At 47.4% G+C, this 26980-nt stretch overlaps 1 protein-coding gene and 1 long non-coding RNA gene across 2 annotated transcripts in view; one reads left to right on the forward strand and one right to left on the reverse strand.

Annotated features, from left to right (window-relative positions):
- Positions 1 to 26980, reverse strand: part of LOC309565207 — a 1884446-nt gene that overhangs the window by 1604721 nt on the left and 252745 nt on the right. The gene's annotated exons all lie outside the window — the stretch shown is intronic.
- CRY2 (cryptochrome circadian regulator 2) overlaps positions 10813 to 26980 on the forward strand; it is a 95625-nt gene continuing 79457 nt past the window's right edge. The window contains exons 1-2 of the mRNA XM_082270008.1: positions 10813 to 11002; positions 24376 to 24484. Coding sequence (XP_082126134.1) covers positions 10836 to 11002; positions 24376 to 24484 — 276 coding nt within the window. The 5' untranslated portion in view covers positions 10813 to 10835. The remainder of the gene's footprint in view (positions 11003 to 24375; positions 24485 to 26980) is intronic.

The raw sequence follows: 26980 nt of genomic DNA on the forward strand, positions 1-26980 counted from the left end.
ATTAAAGTGACTTAGAATTGCTCCGCGGGGAGCGTATTCAGCCGCATCCGTTGTCTTCTCCTGGAACAGAACATTCTAACACCGGCACAGCCACAGAAATCACCGTTATATTACTGGAAGATACTTAAAGTGGAGTTCCACCCTAATTTTATACTTACCTCTATCTTCTCGCTCCGGGTCACCTGAAAAACAAATGGATAATCGCAATTTTTTTTTTTTTTTTTTACTTACCTTGTAGAGAAAATATACTTACCTTACTTCCTTCTTCCTCCCCTCGGCGGCCGCGGCGATTCGTCACTTCCTGGCTTTTGCAATGATTCCTGGGAGCTGAACGTCATCGCTCCCAGGAATCATTGCGCCTGCACCGGCCCCGACGTCAGTTCCGGCGCGCGCGCGTCATTCCCTTCTAAACAGCTTCTGGGCATGCCCAGAAGCTGTGGAGGGATGACGCTGCGACACTGGAAGTGACGGCGGGGCCGGTGCAGTGCATCGTGGGACCGAAGAAGAAGGAAGAGGACGCCGAAGAGGATCGCGCTGGCTTCAAGCTGCCCACACCTGAGATGGCAGCGCTGGAGAATACTTTTTCAAGGTAAGTATTTCTCCTAAAAGGTAAGTGCAACCTGGGACAGATCAGAGGCTAGCCATTGTGGAATGTACTAGCCCTGACTGTCCCGGGGGTATTTTTTTTTAAAAAAATGTGCACTGGGTGGAACTCCGCTTTAAGCGGAACTCCACCCAAAAGGGGAAGTTTCGCTTTAAGGACTCGTCCCCGCTCCTCTTGCACAATTGGCACTTTTGAGGAGCGGGGGGGGGGGGGCTGGAGCAAGTACCTGATATTGACAGGTACCTGCTCCCGCTTCCATTCCGAGCACCGTGCCACTCGGGAATGGAAGTTCTTCTCCTTCCCTACCCCTTGCAGTCTTCTCTGACTCTTACAGGTCCCAGAAGACTGCATCCACCAATCCAGGATGCACCACGCAACTTGCGCATGCGCAGTGGGCATCCGGCTGTGAACCTGCAAGCTGCCATAGCCGGGTGCCCATAGTGAAGATGCCAGGGCCACCAAGGGTAGAAGATGGATGAAGATGGCTGGGGTGAGCTCACCGCTGGACCGTGGGACAGGTGAATGGCTGTTACATTTTTTGTAGCTGCTGACTTTTATTTTATTTTTTTTGTATAGGTGCCTGGAGTTCCTCTTTAAAGTGATTATAAAGGAATGATTTTTCTTTTTTTTACCCCTTCATGCCTAAGCCTTTTTCTGTATTTTTTTACTAGAAAATTACTTGGAGCCTCCAAACATTTTAGATATACTGTATGTATGTATGTATGTGTATGTATATATATATATATATATATATATACATACACACACACATTTTAGCAGAGACCCTAGAGAATAAAATGGCGGTATTTGGGCAGTGGTTTTTCAAATGCAATTTTTTTAAAGAAATACACTCTCATGAATTAATAAAAAAATGAAACAGTAATGTTAGCCCAATTTTTTTGTATATTGTAAAAGATAATGTTAAGCCAAGTACAGTAAACCCCCCTCCATCATGGGGGTTACATTCCCGGACCCACCCGCGAAAAGTGAAAATCCGAAAAACAGAAAGACCCTATTGAAATACACCCTAGGCATGTTTTTATAACTTTCACTGTACTTTTAAAAGCATTTTAAGGTCGTTAAACACACTTTTCAAAAAATAGAAACACATTTAAACACATAAAAGATTCGGGCCAGGGGAGGAGCAGCGGCGATCGCCGCTGCTCTGCCCCGATCGTCGGGGAATCTAGTGAGGAGAGACTAAACTTGTGCACCCTCTAATTTAAATATGACCCACCCCTTCCTGTAAAGGCCACACCCCTTCCTGTTTATGACCCACCCTGTCATCTGTAAACCACAGACCACAACCACATTCTATCAGTGCCCATCAGCATAGCTTCATCAGTTCCCATACGTTCAGCCTCATCAGTGCCGCCTCTTTACTGCCTGTCAGTGCAGCATATCAGTGTGGCCTCATCAGTGGTCACCAGTGCAGCCCCATCAGTGGCCACCAGTGCAGCCTTATCAGTGCCCATTAGTGCAGCCTTATGTCACGGGTTTAGTAAGATTACTCTTTTAACCGCTTTACCACCGCCCACAGTAATATTACTGCGGCAGAGTGGCTCGTTATCGTCTGACGACGTAGTACTACGTCGTCAGACACTCCCCCTTCTGGGCGGCGCTTGCGCGCCGCCGGAGGCTCGCTCCCGCTGTTTTCATTCACAGCGGGAGTCGGGCCAGGGGAGGAGCAGCGGCGATCGCCGCTGCTCTGCCCCGATCGCCGGGGATCTAGTGTGGAGATCCGCCCGCCTGTGTAAACACAAGCGGGCGGATCTCCATAGTGACAGGGACTGACAGATCGGAGTGTTCAGCATAGCTGGACATCCGATCTGTCCTTCTGTCACACAGTCACCTCCCCCCCTCACACGTCAGTAAGCACCAGGCATACATTAACCCCTCCCTCTCCAATAAAATTAACCCCTTCCCTGCCAGTGTCATTTTTACAGTAACAGTGCATTTGTATAGCACTGATTACTGCAGTAATGTCACTGGTACCCCCAAAAGTGTCAAAAATGTCAGTCAAGGGTCCGATCTGTCCGCCGCAATGTCGCAGTCCCGCACAAAAAATCGCAGATCACCGCCATTACGCGTTAAAAAAAAAAACACCAAAAATGACAGAAATCTTTCCCTTTGTTAGTAAACGCAATAACTTTTGCGCAAACCAATCAAAATACGCTTATTGCGATTTTTTTTACCAAACATAGGTAGCAGAAAACAAATTGGCCAAACATTTTTAAAAAAATTGATTTTTACATTTTTTTGGGGGGGGAATTTCATATAAATAAATGTTAAAAATATTGTTATTTTTTCAAAATAAACGCTATTTTTTTGTTTATAGCGCAAAAAGTAAAAATCGCACAGGTGATCAAATGCCACCAAAAGAAAGCTCTGTTTGTGGGAAAAAAAGGACGTAAATTTCGTTTGGGTACGACATTGCACGACCGCGCAATTGTCAGTTAAAGTCGCACAGCGCCGAATCGCAAAAAGTGGCCTGGACGGAAGACAGCAAAAACCTCCGGTGGTCAAGTGGTTAACAATGATTTAATTAGTAAAATAATATTAATAGGTCTTACAGAAAAAAAACCCAATATACCAGGACCGCAAAAACTGAACCGCGATATAACGGGGGTTTACTGTAAATAGATACCTAACATGTCATGCTTTAGGCTGCATTCACATGTCAGCGTTTGGATCGCGGGCAGAACCGCCGCGGTTCCGCCCGCGATCCGGAGATTATTGCAAATCGCGGGATGCCTAGCGTTGCCCGTTGATTTGCAATAGCCCCCCAAACGCCGAGCGATGTTGCCGCGATTTCCGCCTGCCGAATCGCGGCAACATCGCGCAAACAAAATCGCGGGACGCAATACGCTCCAAAGAAGCTCTTGTACTTCTTTGGAGCGTATTGCGTCCCTCAATTAGGGGAATTTCTTGGGGACCACCCGGTCACCAGAACTAGTGTCCCCATTGAATGATTTCCCTTCTATTACTTTTCTGGTGACAACCCAAAGGATTTTTCTTTTATTTTCACTTTCAATGATAATGGTAAACAGGACAAATAAAAAGGGTAAATCTCCCTACCAGGGGCACAGACAGCAATAAAAACACGGCAGGGGTTCTAATCCCTCTTTACTCTATACAAAACTAAAAAAAAAAGTTTTGCCTTTAATTATACTGATGCTGCAGTGAATGAGTACAATACAATGAATCAATATGTAACCATATAAGACGTGCAACAAAACAAATAAATTGTTTCAAAGTAAAGTCCACTTATTTAAGTGCGTGATATTTTGTATCCAAGTGAATATTGTGACAGCCTTCAATCCACATAAGAATATGGGCAATATGAATCTTCAAGCACAGATATGCAGCCTCTTACCGACTCCTCTGATCTCCAGAGGAGATCATTAACCACTTTACCACCGGAGGATTTTGCTGTCTTACGTCTGGGCCACTTTTTGTGATTCGGCACTGTGCGATTTTAACTGACAATTGCGCGGTCGTACGACGCTGTACCCAAACTAAATTTACGTCCTTTTTTTCCCACAAACAGAGCTTTCTTTTGGTGGTATTTGATCACCTGTGCGATTTTTACTTTTTGCGCTATAAACAACAAAAGAGCGTAAATTTTGAAAAAATAACAATATTTTTCACATTTTTTATATGAAATTCCCCCCCAAAAAATGTAAAAATCAAAATTTGTTTTAATTTTTGGCCAATTTCTGCTACCTATTTTTGGTAAAAAAAAATCACAATAAGCGTATTTTGATTGGTTTGCGCAAAAGTTATTGCGTTTACTAACTAAGGGAAAGATTTCTGTCATTTTTTTTTTTTTTTTTTTAACGAGTAATGGCGGCGATCTGTGATTTTTTTTGCGGGTCTGCGACATTGCGGCGGACAGATCGGACCCTTGACTGACATTTTTGACACTTTTGGGGGTACCAATGACATTACTACAGTGCTGAACACTCCGATCTGTCAGTCCCTGTCACTATGGAGATCCGCCCGCTGTGTTTACACAGGCGGGCGGATCTCCTCACTAGATTCCCCGACGATCGGGGCAGAGCAGCGGCGATTGCCGCTGCTCCTCCCCTGGCCCGAATCTTTTATGTGTTTAAATGTGTTTCTATTTTTTGAAAAGTGTGTTTAACGACCTTAAAATGCTTTTAAAAGTACAGTGAAAGTTATAAAAACATGCCTAGGGTGTATTTCAATAGGGTCTTTCTGTTTTTCGGATTTTCACTTTTCGCGGGTGGGTCCGGGAATGTAACCCCCATGATGGAGGGGGGTTTACTGTACTTGGCTTAACATTATCTTTTACAATATACAAAAAAATTGGGCTAACTTTACTGTTTCATTTTTTTATTAATTCATGAGAGTGTATTTCTTTAAAAAAATTGCATTTGAAAAACCACTGCCCAAATACCGCCATTTTATTCTCTAGGGTCTCTGCTAAAATGTGTGTGTGTATGTATATATATATATATATATATATATATATACATACACATACATACATACATTCAGTATATCTAAAATGTTTGGAGGCTCCAAGTAATTTTCTAGTAAAAAAATACAGAAAAAGGCTTAGGCATGAAGGGGTAAAAAAAAGAAAAATCATTCCTTTATAATCACTTTAAAGAGGAACTCCAGGCACCTATACAAAAAAAATAAAATAAAAGTCAGCAGCTACAAAAAATGTAACAGCCATTCACCTGTCCCACGGTCCAGCGGTGAGCTCACCCCAGCCATCTTCATCCATCGTCTACCCTTGGTGGCCCTGGCATCTTCACTATGGGCACCCGGCTATGGCAGCTTGCAGGTTCACAGCCGGATGCCCACTGCGCATGCGCAAGTTGCGTGGTGCATCCTGGATTGGTGGATGTCACTTAATTGTCACTTAGGAGATCCGCCCACTTTGTTTACACAAGCGGGCGGATCTTCAGACTCGATTCTCCGACGATCGGGGAAGAGCGGCAGGGATCACCGCCGCTCATCCCCTGGCCCGACTCCCGTTGTGACTGAAAACAGCGGGAGCGAGCCTCCGGCGGCGCGCGAGCGCCACCCACAAGGGGAGGAGTCCAGCGACGTAGGTCTACGTCGCTGGACGGAATCAAGCCACTTTGCCGCAGTACAGTACCAGTGACTGGTCGGCAAGTGGTTAAAGAGGAGTTCCCCCCCCCCCCCCTGGAGATATAGTTATTAGGGGGTTCTCTGAGACATTTCTCCATGATAAAAATACAACATATAGAAGTGATCGGCTTATTTTGCGGGTACCTCATCCATCTATTTGTACATCTATAAAAAACCCTCCTTCAGTAGTGCGGTGTGTCATCTATGATCCTGGTAAAGAGCCTGTGATGAAGCCTCCCAGATGCTGTGCTGGGTATACAAGGATGCAGATGTAGGCTGGACAACAGGGTCCTAACACGTTCCTTGTCCTAGCATGACAACGCTGCTCAGTATGGTTGTCACCCCAGTGGTGTATTTAGGTTTTGTGCTGCCCTAGGCCTGACTAAACTTGTGCACCCTCTAATTTAAATATGACCCACCCCTTCCTGTAAAGGCCACACCCCTTCCTGTTTATGACCCACCCTGTCATCTGTAAACCACAGACCACAACCACATTCTATCAGTGCCCATCAGCATAGCTTCATCAGTTCCCATACGTTCAGCCTCATCAGTGCCGCCTCTTTACTGCCTGTCAGTGCAGCATATCAGTGTGGCCTCATCAGTGGTCACCAGTGCAGCCCCATCAGTGGCCACCAGTGCAGCCTTATCAGTGCCCATTAGTGCAGCCTTATGTCACGGGTTTAGTAAGATTACTCTTTTAACCGCTTTACCACCGCCCACAGTAATAGTACTGCGGCAGAGTGGCTCGTTATCGTCTGACGACGTAGTACTACGTCGTCAGACACTCCCCCTTCTGGGCGGCGCTTGCGCGCCGCCGGAGGCTCGCTCCCGCTGTTTTCATTCACAGCGGGAGTCGGGCCAGGGGAGGAGCAGCGGCGATCGCCGCTGCTCTGCCCCGATCGCCGGGGATCTAGTGTGGAGATCCGCCCGCCTGTGTAAACACAAGCGGGCGGATCTCCATAGTGACAGGGACTGACAGATCGGAGTGTTCAGCATAGCTGGACATCCGATCTGTCCTTGTCTCACAAAGTCACCTCCCCCCCTACACGTCAGTAAGCACCAGGCATACATTAACCCCTCCCTCTCCAATAAAATTAACCCCTTCTCTGCCAGTGTCATTTTTACAGTAACAGTGCATATATATAGCACTGATTACTGCAGTAATGTCACTGGTACCCCCAAAAGTGTCAAAAATGTCAGTCAAGGGTCCGATCTGTCCACCGCAATGTCGCAGTCCCGCAAAAAAAAAACGCAGATCACCGCCATTACGCGTTAAAAAAAAAAACACCAAAAATGACAGAAATCTTTCCCTTAGTTAGTAAACGCAATAACTTTTGCGCAAACCAATAAAAATACGCTTATTGCGATTTTTTTTACCAAACATAGGTAGCAGAAAACAAATTGGCCAAAATTTTTTTTAAAAATTGATTTTTACATCTTTTTTGGGGGGAATTTCATATATAAAAATGTTAAAAATATTGTTATTTTTTCAAAATAAACGCTCTTTTTTTGTTTATAGCGCAAAAAGTAAAAATCGCACAGGTGATCAAATACCACCAAAAGAAAGCTCTGTTTGTGGGAAAAAAAGGACGTAAATTTTGTTTGGGTACAGCTTAGCACGACCGCGCAATTGTCAGTTGAAGTCGCACAGCCCTGAATCGCAAAAAGTGGCCTGGACGGAAGACAGCAAAATCCTCCGGTGGTAAAGTGGTTAAGATATTTGGACTTGTGTTTGCTGCCACTAATTGTAATTATAGGATTATTTCACTTATTTGTATTATAAATAGGAAGTCCATAGTCATTATACAAATAATGAAATCTTTTTTTGCTGCCACCCTAGGCCTGGGCCTTGTTGGCCTAGGCCAGGATACAGCACTGTGTCACCCTAGGACAGATGGTGAGTTAAGCCCCGTACACACGCAGTGATTGTTGGCCGTAAATTTTCGGCCAACGTCCGATCGGCCGATTGTCGGCTTGTTAGTATGATGCTTCCGACAACCGACTGCGACTTTTTGGCCGAACACAATCTGGTGTGCATGCTATAAAATTTTTGTTGCCCGTCAACAGAACGGCCGATTGTTCGTCAGTCAGTACAGATTTCGGCCGACAAAAATGTGATGATCAAGACTGGGCATGCTCAGAGAAGAAAAAACACACGAAAAGTAGACCAGAACATGACATTACTTCTGAAGTTGGTTGTTGTTGCCCAACAAAATTCGTGTGCAGTCTAGAGCACATTTCAACCAACACAACAACACTGCACAAAAGACGGCCGATCGGTCGGTCGACAATCGGTGCGTGTGTACGAAGCATTAGAGGCCAGATTACCAATGAAAATGAAGGAAAAAAAATGTGAAAAAAGAAACACGCCACCACATTTAAAAGTCTGCATTCACACCTAGCGTAGTGCGTTTTTGCTCTTTTTTTTATGTGTTTTCTTGCAACGCCCATAGGGCAGCTCATTCACTGAAATAGACCGCCCTACCTACAACAAACACGCCAAAGTAGCCCTTGCTTTGCGCAGTTTTGTACTGAATGTTTTTAGCACATTTTGCTGTGCGCAAAAACATGCGTCTGCATTCGGAGTGCCCTATAAGAAGGAACAAGTGCCACTCACGTTTTTCATGTGTTCCTGGAACACGCATCTCTGCATGCATTCCCAGAATGCGCAGGTGTGAATATAGCCTAGGCATAAAATAATACCATCCTCTTGGGTTTAGATATTCTGTAAGGCCCCATTCACACCTACGCGTTCCAGGAACGTGTGAAAAACCTGTATCGCACTTGTGGTGCCATTGATTGTTAATGGCACCCTAAATGTGGCTAGGAAATGCACGTTTTGCACAGTTACACTAATGCACAGTTAAAAACATGCATGAAGCTCACTGCCTGAAAAATGCATGGGAGTGTGTTTGTCACGCATAGGACAGCCCATTTAAGTGAATATAACAAGGAGATAGGGATAAGATAGGGTAAGAAGACAAGGGGAGGGGAAGGGGGTGGCAAGGTAAAACAAGTACCAGAGAAAAAGGGGGTGTTACAATCCAACAAGCTGGATGTGGGCTTAAGGCACAGGCAGAGTTTAACGTCGGACGCTAGTACGCTTGTCAACCGCGGAAATTGAATACTGTATACGTGCCTTTATATTGCTTTTTAGTGTAAGTGCAGTTTTATCAATAAATATACCTTCATTTTGAAATGTACTGCACTATTGTAGTCTTCTTCATTCTGAGCAGTGGCAGCTGGCGCTCCATGGACCGGGGGGGGGGGGGGGCAGCAGACAGGCCACACCATACCCCCCCGGACCACACCAGCTCGCTCGCATACCATACCAACCCCCCGTCGCCAGCTCACTCACTCTGGACTGGAGTGGAGAGCAGGCGCGGCTCACTTTTCATGGTCACCGCCACTGCTGGCAGGGGCATAACTACAGGGGTTGCAATCGCTACCGGGCCCCATGCTCCAGGGGGCCCGGTAGCAAACCAGTGGGTGAACTTCCAGGATCGCAAAGGTCACACTTGCAACCGGACCCTGGCATTGCACCACTGTGGGGAGGCCCCAAGATTGCAGGAAGGAACTTGTGAAAGAATCCTGCTGCAGGACCGTAATAAAAGGCCATGCAACAAGTGTAAAGAGCCCCAGGATTAGTGGGAAGAGCCCTGGGCTTGAAGGGAAGGGCCCCGGCCAGGGGTCTGGGGGGCCCTTCATGGTTTCTTGCATCGGGGCCCTGAAGGTTCTAGTTACGCCTCTGACTGCTGGTGTGTCTCCAGTCTCTCCTCCACCAGGGTCCTCTCCTCCGCGGGCCGCAGCTCTGCCCCTCCTGAGTAGTGTCAGCAGGGAATCCTCGGTCCGGCCCCCTGCAGCTGTCAGAAGGGGAGAAGACAGAGAGAGGAGGGAGCCGGCAGATCACTTGGCGCGGTGGTGAATGGCGCACAGAGGTTGACATTATATTATTTCGCTATTGTCACACAACTGGGTGGGCTCAGGGCGCAGATCTATCCACCCCCCCCCCCCCCCCCCCGAGCCCGTCCTTTTTTGAAGCCTATTAGAGCCTCTGGCTCTAATCACGTGCTTCAAAAAAAGAAATCCCTCATTGGAGTTCATGCGTCCGGTGCCCTGCATGTAGATTGGGGGGCCGGACGCATGGATGGGGCGGCAGCGCTCCTGCGCCCCCAATGGACAGACCGCCACTGATTAAATTCCACCCAAAATATGCTGACTTTAACCTTTAATCCCCGACCTGGACCCTACTAACCCTGGCAAACCTTGATCTTGTTATTTTTTTCATTTTTAATTTTATTAAATTTTTTTTTTTTTATTTATCTTATAATCAAACCAACCCCCGTGCCCCATTCAGCGTTTCATGTGTTTCCTCCTTCCTGTAATAAAGACCGCTCACTGCTGAGCTCTCTCCTTGTACAGGGGGGACTGGTCTGGTCTCCGCCCCCTCCTGTAGTTTTGGTCTGTGGTGGGAGGAGCATGTTAGGCCCCTCCCAGGCTATGTACAGCACAGTGATGATGTCCCCTGTCATTTTTCAGGGTAATATCTGAGTTTGCAGAGGTGGATTTGGTTTATAGATGTGTGCCCTAAATTCCTCCTCTACTGGATTGTATTGTTGCTGTATTGTCTTCCCTCATATTGTAAAGTGCTGTGCAAATCCTGTATAATAATAATAATGAGGAATGTGATTTCCTGTAGGAGATGACAGTGTACTGTACTCTGTATACACATGACGGAGTACAGTGTGTTCCCTTCCCTGTCATCTCACACATGGCCAGCGTGTGACAACCGCCGGACACACCCCCTCCATGGGACAGCCGCCAATCAGATCGCCGGGCTGGCGGTAGGCGTTCCTGGGGATCGGCCAGTCTCGTGTTTGAGCTGCAGAGACACACAGGAGAAACTCAGCCGGAGTACTGACAGGAGAGCCCGGCACAGGACTGAGCGAAGAGCGGATAGACCGGCACAGGACTGAGCGAAGAGCGGATAGACCGGCACAGGACGGAGCCCAGGCAGGGGACTGAGCGAGGAAGCGGACAGAGCCCCGGGCACAGGACGGAGCGGAGAATAAAGCAGCGGTCGGGCCCCGGAGAGGGGAGGATGGAGGGCCCCGCGGTGAGCTCGGTCCATTGGTTCCGGAAGGGATTGCGGCTACACGATAATCCGGCTCTGCTGGCCGCTGTGCGGGGGGCGCGCTGTGTGCGCTGCGTCTACATCCTGGACCCCTGGTTTGCTGCCTCATCCTCCGGAGGGGTGAACAGGTGGAGGTGAGAGGACACATGACAGGGGGCGGGGCTGGGGTCAGGGACACCTGGGGGTGTGACCAGGGGAGGGGCCGGGCTTTGTTTCGGATGGGAGGAGTTGCAATAAGTGGGAGGGGTTTGGTGCTGATGGGAGGCGTTGCAATAAGTGGGAGGGGGTAGCAAGGGGGGAGGGGTCTGGTCCTGATGGGAGGAGCTGTAGCAAGGGGGAGGGACCTGGTCCTGATGGGAGGAGCTGTAGCAAGGGGGAGGGGCCTGATCCTGATGGGAGGAGCTGTAGCAAGGGGGAGGGGCCTGGTCCTGATGGGTGAAGCTGTAGCAAGGGGGAGGGGCCTGGTCCTGATGGGTGAAGCTGTAGCAAGGGGGAGGGGCCTGATCCTGATGGGTAAAGCTGTACTAAGGGGGAGGGGCCTTGTCCTGATGGGAGGAGCTGTAGCAAGGGGGAGTGGCCTGGTCCTGATGGGAGGAGCTGTAGCAAGGGGTAGGGGCCTGGTCCTGATGGGAGGAGCTGTAGCAAGGGGGAGGGGTCTGTCCCTAATGGGAGGAGCTGCAGCAAGGGGGAGGGGTCTGGCCTGATGGGAGGAGCTGCAGCAAGGGGGAGGGGCCTGGCCCTGATGGGAGGAGCTGCAGCAAGGTGGGAGAGGCTACAAGCAAGGGGGGGAGAGAGATTGTCCTTGTTAGAGGGACTACTTGCTAGGATGACCTGCAAGCCGGGGGAGTCCCTCGTCCTTCTGGAACGGACTGTTCCTTTTGGGAGGGGCTACAAGCAGGAGGTGGGTCTTGTCTTCATGGGAGGAGCTGCAGCAAGGGGGTAGGGATCTGGCCCTGCTGGGAGGAGCTGCAGCAAGGGGGTAGGGATCTGGCCCTGATGGGAGGAGCTGCAGCAAGGTGGGGGGGGGGTCTGGTTCTGATGGGAGAGGCTACAAGCAAGGGGGATAGAGAGAATGTCCTTGTGAGAGGGACTACTTGCTAGGGTGACCTGCAAGCCGGGGGAGTCCCTCGTCCTTCTGGCAGGGGCTGCCAGCTAAGCGTAACGGACTGCTCCTTTTGGGAGGGGCTACAAGCCAGGAGGTGGGTCTTGTCTTTATGGGAGGGTCTGTAAGCCGGGGGAGGGAGATTGTCGTTGTGAGAGAGGCTACTTGCTAGGATGATTTGTCTTCACCACTGACCACAGGAGGACTCTGGTCCTTGTGAAAGCAGATAGGGCTAACAAGTACCCTTCATTGGAGAATGTGTGACCAGGAGAGGGGCTTTGACCATAAGGGGAGCCTGGAGGAGGGTCTGGTCTTTGTGGGAGGGATCTAGTCCTTGTGGGAGGGACTGCAGGCCATTGGGGAGGGGTCTTGTTTCAATGGGAAAGGCTCTTGCTCAGATGAGTTGTCTTTATTACTGGCCATTGGAGGGGTCTGTTCCTCGTGGGAGGGACTGTGAGCCATTGGGAGGGGTTTAGTCTTTGTAGGAGAGACTGCGGGCCATAGGAAAGTGTCTTGTCTTCTGTGGAAGAGTTGACAGGCCTTCACTACTAACTAAAAGAATTCTGGGTTGGAGGGCATACAAGCCAGGAGGAGGGTTGTTGTCTCTCTGGGAGGTGCAGCAAAATAAGGGTTTGACTATTGTTGGAGAGACTACTGGACAGTTTGAAGGATCTTCACGACAGACCAGGGATGGTCCTTATAATGTACTGGGAAAAGGGGCTGGAAGAGACCCAATAGGATGGATAGCTACCTGTGGGAGAGACCCAATAGGATGGATAGCTAAGCTACCTGTGGGAGAGACCCAATAGAATGGATAGCTACCTGTGGGAGAGACCCAATAGGATGGATAGCTACCTGTGGGAGAGACCCAATAGGATGGATAGCTACCTGTGGGAGAGACCCAATAGGATGGATAGCTACCTGTGGGAGAGACCCAATAGGATGGATAGCTACCTGTGGGAGAGACACAATAAGATGGATAGCTACCTGTGGGAGAGACCCAATAGAATGGATAGCTACCTGTGGGAGAGACCCAATAGAATGGATAGCTACCTGTGGGAGAGACCCAATAGGATGGATAGCTACCTGTGGGAGAGACCCAATAGGATGGATAGCTACCTGTGGGAGAGACCCAATAGGATGGATAGCTACCTGTGGGAGAGACCCAATAGGATGGATAGCTACCTGTGGAAGAGACCCAATAGGATGGATAGCTACCTGTGGAAGAGACCCAATAGGATGGATAGCTACCTGTGGAAGAGACCCAATAGGATGGATAGCTACCTGTGGAAGAGACCCAATAGGATGGATAGCTACCTGTGGAAGAGACCCAATAGGATGGATAGCTACCTGTGGGAGAGACCCAATAGGATGGATAGCTACCTGTGGGAGAGACCCAATAGGATGGATAGCTACCTGTGGGAGAGACCCAATAGGATGGATAGCTACCTGTGGAAGAGACCCAATAGGATGGATAGCTACCTGTGGGAGAGACCCAATAGGATGGATAGCTAAGCTACCTGTGGGAGAGACCCAATAGAATGGATAGCTACCTGTGGGAGAGACCCAATAGGATGGATAGCTACCTGTGGGAGAGACCCAATAGGATGGATAGCTACCTGTGGGAGAGACCCAATAGGATGGATAGCTACCTGTGGGAGAGACCCAATAGGATGGATAGCTACCTGTGGGAGAGACACAATAAGATGGATAGCTACCAGTGGGAGAGACACAATAAGATGGATAGCTACCTGTGAGAGAGACCCAATAGGATGGATAGCTACCTGGGGAAGAGACCCAATAGGATGGATAGCTACCTGTGGGAGAGACCCAATAGAATGGATAGCTACCTGTGGAAGAGACCCAATAGGATGGATAGCTACCTGTGGGAGAGACCCAATAGGATGGATAGCTACCTGTGGGAGAGACCCAATAGGATGGATAGCTACCTGTGGAAGAGACCCAATAGGATGGATAGCTACCTGTGGGAGAGACCCAATAGGATGGATAGCTAAGCTACCTGTGGGAGAGACCCAATAGAATGGATAGCTACCTGTGGGAGAGACCCAATAGGATGGATAGCTACCTGTGGGAGAGACCCAATAGGATGGATAGCTACCTGTGGGAGAGACCCAATAGGATGGATAGCTACCTGTGGAAGAGACCCAATAGGATGGATAGCTACCTGTGGAAGAGACCCAATAGGATGGATAGCTACCTGTGGAAGAGACCCAATAGGATGGATAGCTACCTGTGGAAGAGACCCAATAGGATGGATAGCTACCTGTGGGAGAGACCCAATAGGATGGATAGCTACCTGTGGGAGAGACCCAATAGGATGGATAGCTACCTGTGGGAGAGACCCAATAGGATGGATAGCTACCTGTGGGAGAGACCCAATAGGATGGATAGCTACCTGTGGGAGAGACCCAATAGGATGGATAGCTACCCGTGGGAGAGACCCAATAGGATGGATAGCTACCTGTGGGAGAGACACAATAAGATGGATAGCTACCAGTGGGAGAGACACAATAAGATGGATAGCTACCAGTGGGAGAGACACAATAAGATGGATAGCTACCTGTGGGAGAGACCCAATAGGATGGATAGCTACCTGGGGAAGAGACCCAATAGGATGGATAGCTACCTGTGGGAGAGACCCAATAGAATGGATAGCTACCTGTGGAAGAGACCCAATAGGATGGATAGCTACCTGTGGGAGAGACCCAATAGGATGGATAGCTACCTGTGGGAGAGACCCAATAGGATGGATAGCTACCTGTGGAAGAGACCCAATAGGATGGATAGCTACCTGTGGAAGAGACCCAATAGGATGGATAGCTACCTGTGGAAGAGACCCAATAGGATGGATAGCTACCTGTGGAAGAGACCCAATAGGATGGATAGCTACCTGTGGAAGAGACCCAATAGGATGGATAGCTACCTGTGGGAGAGACCCAATAGGATGGATAGCTACCTGTGGGAGAGACCCAATAGGATGGATAGCTACCTGTGGAAGAGACCCAATAGGATGGATAGCTACCTGTGGAAGAGACCCAATAGGATGGATAGCTACCTGTGGAAGAGACCCAATAGGATGGATAGCTACCTGTGGGAGAGACCCAATAGGATGGATAGCTAAGCTACCTGTGGGAGAGACCCAATAGAATGGATAGCTACCTGTGGGAGAGACCCAATAGGATGGATAGCTACCTGTGGGAGAGACCCAATAGGATGGATAGCTACCTGTGGGAGAGACCCAATAGGATGGATAGCTACCTGTGGGAGAGACCCAATAGGATGGATAGCTACCTGTGGGAGAGACACAATAAGATGGATAGCTACCAGTGGGAGAGACACAATAAGATGGATAGCTACCTGTGAGAGAGACCCAATAGGATGGATAGCTACCTGGGGAAGAGACCCAATAGGATGGATAGCTACCTGTGGGAGAGACCCAATAGAATGGATAGCTACCTGTGGAAGAGACCCAATAGGATGGATAGCTACCTGTGGGAGAGACCCAATAGGATGGATAGCTACCTGTGGGAGAGACCCAATAGGATGGATAGCTACCTGTGGAAGAGACCCAATAGGATGGATAGCTACCTGTGGGAGAGACCCAATAGGATGGATAGCTAAGCTACCTGTGGGAGAGACCCAATAGAATGGATAGCTACCTGTGGGAGAGACCCAATAGGATGGATAGCTACCTGTGGAAGAGACCCAATAGGATGGATAGCTACCTGTGGAAGAGACCCAATAGGATGGATAGCTACCTGTGGGAGAGACCCAATAGGATGGATAGCTACCTGTGGGAGAGACCCAATAGGATGGATAGCTACCTGTGGGAGAGACCCAATAGGATGGATAGCTACCTGTGGAAGAGACCCAATAGGATGGATAGCTACCTGTGGGAGAGACCCAATAGGATGGATAGCTAAGCTACCTGTGGGAGAGACCCAATAGAATGGATAGCTACCTGTGGGAGAGACCCAATAGGATGGATAGCTACCTGTGGGAGAGACCCAATAGGATGGATAGCTACCTGTGGGAGAGACCCAATAGGATGGATAGCTACCTGTGGGAGAGACCCAATAGGATGGATAGCTACCTGTGGGAGAGACACAATAAGATGGATAGCTACCAGTGGGAGAGACACAATAAGATGGATAGCTACCTGTGAGAGAGACCCAATAGGATGGATAGCTACCTGGGGAAGAGACCCAATAGGATGGATAGCTACCTGTGGGAGAGACCCAATAGAATGGATAGCTACCTGTGGAAGAGACCCAATAGGATGGATAGCTACCTGTGGGAGAGACCCAATAGGATGGATAGCTACCTGTGGGAGAGACCCAATAGGATGGATAGCTACCTGTGGAAGAGACCCAATAGGATGGATAGCTACCTGTGGAAGAGACCCAATAGGATGGATAGCTAAGCTACCTGTGGGAGAGACCCAATAGAATGGATAGCTACCTGTGGGAGAGACCCAATAGGATGGATAGCTACCTGTGGGAGAGACCCAATAGGATGGATAGCTACCTGTGGGAGAGACCCAATAGGATGGATAGCTACCTGTGGAAGAGACCCAATAGGATGGATAGCTACCTGTGGAAGAGACCCAATAGGATGGATAGCTACCTGTGGAAGAGACCCAATAGGATGGATAGCTACCTGTGGAAGAGACCCAATAGGATGGATAGCTACCTGTGGGAGAGACCCAATAGGATGGATAGCTACCTGTGGGAGAGACCCAATAGGATGGATAGCTACCTGTGGGAGAGACCCAATAGGATGGATAGCTACCTGTGGGAGAGACCCAATAGGATGGATAGCTACCTGTGGGAGAGACCCAATAGGATGGATAGCTACCTGTGGGAGAGACCCAATAGGATGGATAGCTACCTGTGGGAGAGACCCAATAGGATGGATAGCTACCTGTGGGAGAGACACAATAAGATGGATAGCTACCAGTGGGAGAGACACAATAAGATGGATAGCTACCTGTGGGAGAGACCCAATAGGATGGATAGCTACCTGGGGAAGAGACCCAATAGGATGGATAGCTACCTGTGGGAGAGACCCAATAGAATGGATAGCTACCTGTGGAAGAGACCCAATAGGATGGATAGCTACCTGTGGGAGAGACCCAATAGGATGGATAGCTACCTGTGGGAGAGACCCAATAGGATGGATAGCTACCTGTGGAAGAGACCCAATAGGATGGATAGCTACCTGTGGGAGAGACCCAATAGGATGGATAGCTAAGCTACCTGTGGGAGAGACCCAATAGAATGGATAGCTACCTGTGGGAGAGACCCAATAGGATGGATAGCTACCTGTGGGAGAGACCCAATAGGATGGATAGCTACCTGTGGGAGAGACCCAATAGGATGGATAGCTACCTGTGGAAGAGACCCAATAGGATGGATAGCTACCTGTGGAAGAGACCCAATAGGATGGATAGCTACCTGTGGAAGAGACCCAATAGGATGGATAGCTACCTGTGGAAGAGACCCAATAGGATGGATAGCTACCTGTGGGAGAGACCCAATAGGATGGATAGCTACCTGTGGGAGAGACCCAATAGGATGGATAGCTACCTGTGGGAGAGACCCAATAGGATGGATAGCTACCTGTGGGAGAGACCCAATAGGATGGATAGCTACCTGTGGGAGAGACCCAATAGGATGGATAGCTACCTGTGGGAGAGACCCAATAGGATGGATAGCTACCTGTGGGAGAGACCCAATAGGATGGATAGCTACCTGTGGGAGAGACCCAATAGGATGGATAGCTACCTGTGGGAGAGACCCAATAGGATGGATAGCTACCTGTGGGAGAGACCCAATAGGATGGATAGCTACCTGTGGGAGAGACCCAATAGGATGGATAGCTACCTGTGGGAGAGACCCAATAGGATGGATAGCTACCTGTGGGAGAGACCCAATAGGATGGATAGCTACCTGTGGGAGAGACCCAATAGGATGGATAGCTACCTGTGGGAGAGACCCAATAGGATGGATAGCTACCTGTGGGAGAGACCCAATAGGATGGATAGCTACCTGTGGGAGAGACCCAATAGGATGGATAGGTGCTTGTGGGAAAGTGCACTGACCAGGAGACATTTGCAGAAAAGACCAATCCCAGCCAGATAACTGTGGGGGGTTTGCCATAGACACCTGGGTGGGACCACCTCATCCATTGGTTTTGTGGTCTTTTGGTCTGGTAGCAATGTTCAATGGGATAAATAAAGGGGGCACCTACCTACTTTGAGAAGGAGGTGAGTATATACCTGAATGTCATTGATGTACACAAGTTGGGATATCAGCATGTGTTGATTGGATAATTTGGAAGTAGTCCCATGTGGCTTTAGTGGCCCCTTTATCATTGACCTTGTCAGCTGGTATTTCTGTGCCTATGACCTGGTACTCCGAGTTGGTTGCAGACCTGAACATTTTTCTTATAGAGGTTGATTTGAACGTATTTATGAATATAAACTTTGTATTTATTTGGACTTTGATATGGCAACATTCCACCTTCTATGCTAATTTTTCAGCTTTCTGTGTTTTTTCTCATCTAAGAGCCATATCATAAACCACGTGTTTATTTTTGTTTTGTCACTTCATCTTGGCACCCATACATTGCCTGTGCCAAGACTCATTACATAATGTTCTGCCAGCTGTGTAATACAGTTTTCCCAAACCAGTTTAGGAAGTTGATGCGGCACAGGTCTCTTTTTCTTCATTCTAATGCCAGAAAAATCCCAGGCTTGTTATACTCTGCAGCAGAGTTGGGTTGTGTTGGTTGAACTTTTAACCTGGCACTAAAATTGATCTTGAATGGAACTTTGTATGACCCGATGTGTGGATTGTTTATAGTCAATTTAGAAATAAAGACATAGTACCACATGTATCCTTGTCAATGGGTGATGTGCCAAGGCAATAGACTAGTGGCGACAATAATAAAATAATGTAAAATGTGTATTCCCTTATAATAAAGATTTCTTCCAGAAATAAGCTTAGAATTCAGTTTTCCTAATTTAAAGACTTGGGACCTGGAAAACTTTAAAATGTATTTAATTTCATTACTACCTGGCAGTTTCCTGGGAAATACTACTGATTGGTCTTTTTCTGTAATGTCAGGAACATTTTTGGAATTGTATAAAGTCTGAAAATGGGATCTAGGATATGTTGAAAGCTTCCACCTTGGAGCGTGGCTTAGAAGCATCCATACACTGTGTGATCCTGGCAGTTCTAGAACAAAAAAAAAAAGTCTTTAGTATTGCTATAAATTATCTAAACCCAGAACCTCCTCCTCGTCTCGTCTTCTCCTCTTCTCCGTCTCGTCTTCTCCTTTTCTCCGTCTCGTCTTCTCCTTTTCTCCGTCTCGTCTTCTCCTCTTCTCCGTCTCGTCTTCTCCTCTTCTCCGTCTCGTCTTCTCCTCTTCTCCGTCTCGTCTTCTCCTCTTCTCCGTCTCGTCTTCTCCTTTTCTCCGTCTCGTCTTCTCCTTTTCTCCGTCTCGTCTTCTCCTTTTCTCCGTCTCGTCTTCTCCTTTTCTCCGTCTCGTCTTCTCAGTGGCAGTGGCAGCCAGGGAAGAGGGTATAGGAGATCATCTGCTGCTGGGGACATGATTATTTTTATTTTTTTTGGGAGGTTGACTGGGTTTGTTTGGTGTATAAAATGGCCTAGTTTGTCCCAAACGCCACATTTGTCACCTGGCTTAAGTACCTGCATCTGTGAATGTTCGAGAGTTTTCTGTGTCCCTAAATGACACGTGGAGACCTGTGAGTACAGCATGTCTCCAGGCACTCCCCTCTTTGGAGAGAAGCCAATTCATAACTTATGTAACATGTCTATATCGGAAGGGGCTGAACTTCACATTGTACACTTTGACATGTGCGCAGAGGACACTCTGAGTTTTTAGCTTCCACATAAATACGTTTTTTCTATGAACCCTGAAGGATCTTTGCCCCTTTGTTCTGCTAAGATAAGAAGTGTCAATTTCTCTTGTGCACAGATCCAGCTCATCCCATTGTTGGGTTATTTGGTTAAATGTCCATGTGTTTCCCAAAATAGTGGCACACATTTCTCCTGAGACCTTTTTCAAAAGTTTTTTTAAAGTTTTTTTTTTTGGTTTGTAAAGAGTGGAGATAGGACAGATTTTATTGCTATTGGTCTTCCCATTATGGAGATTTCCCTTTCAAGCTGAAATTCAATCTGCTGATATGTTGCCTTCCTTGGTTCCCCTTCCCTAACAACATGCAAATATTTTTTGAAAAAACCTTTCTATTTTCATTACATACAATATTTTAGCTGTCTTTACTTAGGTCCCTTTCACATGGGTGGAGCGATTTGGGTTCACCTGTCAGTTTTTTTAGACAGACCCGATCAGACCATCCATTGCCCTCAATGGACCAGCGGACGTCAACGGATGTGTCTTGACACTCGCCGACATCTGATCCAATCCTATCTGCTAAAAACAGAAGGATGGGGATCCAAGAGACTCCAGTGTGAAAGGGGCCTAATGCCTCGTACACGCAACAATTATCGACCGATCGTCCGTCTTTTGTCCAGTGTTGTGTTGTTTGGAATGTGCTCTAGACTGCACACGAATTTTCTCGGCCAACAAAAATCAACTTCAGAAGTGATGTCATGTGCTGGTTTACTTTCCGTGTGTTTTTTTCTTCTCTGAGCATGCCCAGTCTTGCTCATCAGATTTTTGTCTGCCGAAATCTGTACTGACTGACGGAAAATCGGCCGTTGTGTTGACGGCTAACAAAAAATTTATAGTCTGCACACCAGATTTTATTCGGCCGAAAAGTCGGAGTCGGTTGTCGAAAGCATACTAACAAGCCGAAAATTCACGGCCAACTATCAATGCGTGTGTACGAGGCATTAGGCTGGTTATAGATGATGCAATTTTCTTTCCTGCAACCACGGGTTGTGAGGCTCCGTCCCTGCAGAACACAGTGATTATTACTGGCGGATATACGTAGATTGATGGATTGACTTTGCTACAAATCAGCCTGCCCATAGTTTGTTCAAATCTTGGCCCGTCCCTGCTGAACCGGCTGAGATTAAAACCATCCATGGCTGGCTTTATCCTCTGTAGATCATGGCTGGTGAGAGTAGGACTCTACAGGGTGGTGTTCTTAGCTTCTTGTGAAGCTCACAGCATCCCGCCTCAGTACTCTTCCCAAGATCCCTCAACCCTGATGCAAAGAGTGGGCTGGATTTTGGAAGGGTTTATGGAGATACCAGTGTGTTGAATGGTTGTGAATTTGGAGAAGTTGGCGTTCCTAGGGAGGCTCCATTTCTTAGGTAAAGTCTACATGTGATGCTGAGCTTCCACAGTTGAAAGAATTGAAATCCAGTGAGTGAAAGGGGCAGGCCAGGTAATAAGGCTATGGAGGAAAGGACTAGATTGTGTTGGAATATCGGTCGGCCAGGAAATGAGGTGGTCCAAACAAAAACAAGGTGGATAGACCACCTATCTCCTGCGCTCAGAAAAGCCGACTCCTTGACTGCTCTGTCCACGGGACTTTCAAAAATGGAGTCTTGGATGGCTAGGATCCTGCTGCCTAAAAGGACTGGGGCAGTCCAACAATACTGCAAACAAGAAACACAAAGAAAGGCGCATCGACCTAGCGCATTATCCTCAATATGGGCTTTATTGTTAAAACCTAAAAATGGCTACTCCCAAGCAAAGGTATAAATCAATCACATCGGACTCAAAATCTTGAGTATTGAGAGTAGTCCATACGAATGTCCCTTGTCCTATTAGGATGATGGCTGACGCGTTTCAAAGCATACGCCTCTTCCCGGAAGAGGCGTATGCCTTGAAACGCGTCAGCCGTCATCCTAATAGGACAAGGGACATTCGTATGGACTACTCTCGATACTTTTTGAGTCCAATGTGATTGATTTATACCTTTGCTTCTGAGTAGCCATTTTTATGTTTTAACAATAAAGCCCATATTGAGGATAATGCGCTAGGTCGATGCGCCTTTCTTTGTGTTTCTTGTTTACGAAATGAGGTGGGTTTTATTTAGGGATGCACCGATCTGACTTTTTTGGACCCGATAGCGATATCTGGCATTGTGAAATCGCCGATACCGATCCCGGAACCGACCCGGAGCTACACACAAAGCAAGCGGCTGCAGTACAGAGCAAAGCCGCTGCTTCATGTGTGTGGCTCCTCCATCCACCAGACCTATATAGGAAGTAGCGGCTCCCATCCCATACTACTACTGCACCTAGTAAGGGATGGCTGAGCCGTTACCAAGCAAAAACCGGATCGGTCAATGTTACCGATCCCCCGATCCATCTAAATTGGCCATATCGGCGCCGATATCCGATCTGAATATCGGATCGGTGCATCCCTAGTTTTATTAGTCTTAGTAGCTTCTAATGCACCCTGTGAGAGGTTTACAGCATGTAGTGATTTCGGAGTAGGCAATTTCAGTACAGGAGAGGGGCCTGTATAATTGTGCAAACTACAGGCAAGGCTTGAGTTCAGCCTTAATATTCCCATCTCAAGCAGCATATACTTATCTTTTCAGTGCCAGGCACCAAAGGAAGTACCCCGTACTCCCGGGTATGGCGGAGCATGTGGCCCACTCCATGTGATAGCTCTGGGCTGATCAGCACGGTTATCCTATTAAACCATTGCCTTGTATAAGCTACAGTACACCTTCAGTGACTGACTGCCTCTACAGGGCTTTCCTTTGTTCTGGGTGATTAGCGTATTGGGGGAGCGAAAGGAAAGCAAGTGCATGTATGTGTCCTGCATGGGCAAGCACAGATTCACCAAAACCCTGTTTTAGAGGTCGGTGTAGTCCCACATGCAGTCATCTTAAACCAAGCTGTGGTTCCACCACAGTCCACCAATAAAACATCTACAGAGAAAGGTGAGATGGGCTGTCCCTTAAAGCTACAGAAAAGGAAATTAATTAAAAAGCCATCAAGAAGCATGAGACTCTTGGTAATGGTGCTAAATATTAGACCGATATCGGTTTTTCGTTGCTGATGCCGATATTTTGGCCAATGCATATAGGTATGGCCGATATTTTTGTACATTTAAAAAAAAAAATGTATTTATTTATTTTTTTGACAGGTACTCTTGTGGAGGGATCTGGGGGGTCTAAAAGACCCCAAACCCCCTCCTCTGCACTTAAAGCGGAGTTCCGGGCACAAAAACGATATTTTTTTTTTGTGCCCGTCCGCTAGTTCAGCCTAACCTGAAAAGGAATTGGATAGTTAGATTTTTTTTTTTTTAAAACTCACCTTGTAATTGACGATCGTAAATACTCACCTATGACAGCTTCCTCCCTCGGAGCCGCGGCTCACCCCGTCACTTCCTGTCTCGCTATGATTCCTGGGAGCTGAACGTCATAGCTCCCAGGAATCAATGCGCCGCACCGGCCCCGCTCGTCATTTCCGGGCGACGCCGCATTCCCCTGCTAAACAGCTTCTGGGCATGCCCAGAAGCTGTTTAGGAATGCGGCGCCGCACCGGAAGTGACGAGAGGGGCCGGTGCAGCGCATTCTGGGACACGAAGACGCGGAAGAAGACAGAGAAGAGGACCGCGCCGGCTTCAGCTGCCCACAAGAGAGATGGAAACGCTGTGGAAGAAAACTTCTAAGTAAGTATTTCTTCTAAAAGGTAAGTGCGAACCGGGACAGATCAGAGGCTATCCATTGTGGAATGTGCTAGCCCTGACTGTCCCGGGGGTATGTTCAAAAAAAAAAACGTTTCTCTGCCCGGAACTCCGCTTTAAAAGCATTCAAAACGCCAACTTTAGCTCTTTTGAATGCTGTAATTTTTTTGAATTTGGAGCCAGACAGTACCCGGAAGTGATGTCATGACATCACTTCCGGGTTTTTGCATGGAGACCCAATCAGAGCCGGCTTTGATTGGGTCTTCGGCGGCCGTGCAGGCTGGTTGTCCCACCAGGAGACCCGTTCGAGCCGAGGAAGGTGGCTTCTCAGCCACATCAGTTGTCATTAGAAGACAGCCGACTGTTGGCTATGGACACCGGTACTGGGGTGATGCTTCTAGCTGAAATATTGGTAACCTCCGGGGCCGATTCCGATATATCGGGAAAAGTGCATATCGGCTTTGCCAATTCCCTACTAAATGTATGTGAATGTACAATGTATATGTAAAGCGCTGCGTAAATTGACAGCGCTATATAAGTACCTGAAATAAATATAGGCAGACCTGAGAACTCGGGTGCTGAGGTCTTTCTGCTTGGGTACTGGAAATATGATTGCAGTGGTTGTTCAACCTTCAAAAATCAGCCCTACAGAAAAATAACGGTTCTGGGCCGAGTGATCTTTTAGGTTCTGGTTGTTGCTTCTAATGGTATGTACTAAGTCCTGTCTGTTTCTCTCAGGTTCCTCCTCCAGTCTCTGGAAGATCTGGATTCCAGTTTACGGAAGTTGGGCTCCCGGTTATTCGTAGTTCGCGGACAGCCAGCAGATGTCTTCCCTCGGCTTTTCAAGGTGAGTCGGTGTAACCTGTACTGCACTGATGTGTATACGCTGAATGCCATGGTGGAACATACAGAGGAATCTAAACCATTAATATGCTTACATGGCTTACATGCCACATTCTTTATCATTTAATATTTTTTCTATAATGCTGGCATAGTCCACAGCACTTTACAGTGGACAATAAAACATTTTCATTCGTACTGGTCCTCAAAGAGCATGCCTGCTCTTCAGTACTATTATTGTACTGACTGTGAGATTTGTGGATTAACCACTAGAGGGGGTTCCCCGTAGCTCAGTACAGCTAGCCTGTCTCACTCTTGAGCACTATTGAGATATCAGCCACATAGGGAGTGCATTGTTTTAAGTCTGCTAACTTCTAGATGCCTAAAAGAAAGCCACCGCAGATCAGAGGGATCATTGACGTCCACATTTTTTGGGAAGGATATCTGCCGCGAACGTTCTAGCGAGAGCAATCATTTTAGCTCTAGACCTCCTTTTTGTATCTTTAAACTGGTCACCTGTAAACCTTTTTAAAGCGTCGCCTTTGGAGATTTTTAAGTATTGTAGTTTGTCGATGTTCCACGAGCGTGTGCAATTTTAAGGTGTGACATGTTAGCTATCCATTTACTTGGAGTAACATCATCTTTTATATTTTACCAAAAAAAGTATATATATAATATATACTATAAAAAATATATATATAATTTTTTTTTTCATTAAAATTTATGAAAGTGTTGCGTTTTGAAAAATTGCAATGACCGCCATTTTATTCTCTAGGGTTTCTGCTAAAGAAAATATAAAATTTTTGGGGGTTCTACGTAATTTTCTAGCACAAAATACACATTTTTACTTTTTTTTTATAATTTTAAACAATTAAAGTGTCAGAAAAGGCCTGGTCTTTGGTGGTTTAGGCTCTTTTCAAACTTGTACGACCTGAAAATCGCAGGAGCGTGACACGTCTTAAAGCAATGTCTGTGTAATCCCGAGGTCTATGGACCTCAAGTTGCATCAAAGTCGGACCAGTGCAAGGACTACTTTTAAAGTCGCTACGACTTGGAGTCGCACAGATATGAATGGTACTCATTGGAAATCATGATGTGCGACTTGTCATGCGACTTTACAGTCCCAAGTCTCAGGAAAGGTCACACAAGTGTGAAAGGGGCCTAAAGCCCTACTCTGGGGAAAAGAGAGCACTCCACTGCAAGTGTTAAATGCTTGTTTTAGGTCTAGGAAGGCGCAAAAAACAATTTTACTTACCTGATCCTCTGCTCCCCTGGCAACCAGTGCTCTTCTCTATCTCCATACACTCCCATAATGGACTGTTCCTCAAAGTCCTTGCATCCCATGCAGAGAAATAAAACTGCTGGAACATGGGGAAGAAGAGGCTGCGGGACCAGTTTTACAGCCTTACCGAAGCCTGCAGATATGGCGAGTCAGGCAAGTAAAATTGCCCTTAAAGCGGAGTTCCGGCCACAGAATCTTTTTTTTTTTTATCAATACCTCCCAAACTGTCACCCCCCCCCCCCTTCATACATCAACTAATCCTGTTTTTTACAGTACAATAATCGATTGGCAATTAGAAAATCTTACTTTATAAAAAGTCTCCTGAGCACCGCCATCTTTGTCCGGGTTCCCCTGAAGCCACTGTGTTAATGAATGCCCTGCTTCCTGGTTCGAGAAGGAGAGGGGCAGGTGAATGCAGCGCGAAATCTCGCGCATGCCCAGTACTATGCGATCGGCATAGCATAGGGATTAACGCGATGAGAGGAGCGGCCGGCTGCCTACGTCACTGCCCATTGCATCCTGGGAGCGACGAGTAAGAGCTCCCAGGACGCATTGCGGGACAGGAAGTGACGACGCGGGCCGCGGCCGAGGAAGGGGATGTAAAGGTGAGTATATTATCCTCTGTAATAAGGTAAGTTTAAAAAAAAATAAAGCCGGGAATATCCAATTCTAGCTCAGGTAAGGATAAGGAAGCGGATGCCATAAAATCTAAAGGCATTATTTTGTGGCCCGGAACTCCGCTTTAAGCCCCTGTTCACACCTGAGCGTTTTTCAGCTCGTAAAACGCTCATCTCTAAAGTCTCAAAACGCCCAACAAGCAAAATCCCATTCATTTCAATGGCCCCTGTTCACATATGAGCATTTTGTCTCCTGAAGCTCAAAGCACATGAGCTTCTTTTTTGGCAGATTACAAGCGTTTTTGTTAGATATCAATGCCGGCCTCCAAACACCTGCAAAAAACGCCTGAAAAATGTAAAAAAAAAAAGCCTGAAAACCATACGTTCATTTGTGACTCGAGCATAAATCTAATTGCTCGTTTCCACTGAGCTTTCTGGTACGGTTCGGTTCGGTACGCTATTTATGCCGTTTCCATTGTGAATGGTACCCTAATTCCGAACCGTACTGTACCACTTTTTTGGTACCCTTTCGTTGGGGTACCTAGCACATTAGTACCGTACCAACAGGGTGGAGCTACACTCTGCAGAACTTGATTGGTTGACA

Source organism: Pelophylax lessonae (genome assembly GCF_965119305.1).
Source record: "Pelophylax lessonae genome assembly, chromosome: 10".
Classification (NCBI taxonomy): Eukaryota; Metazoa; Chordata; class Amphibia; order Anura; family Ranidae; genus Pelophylax; species Pelophylax lessonae.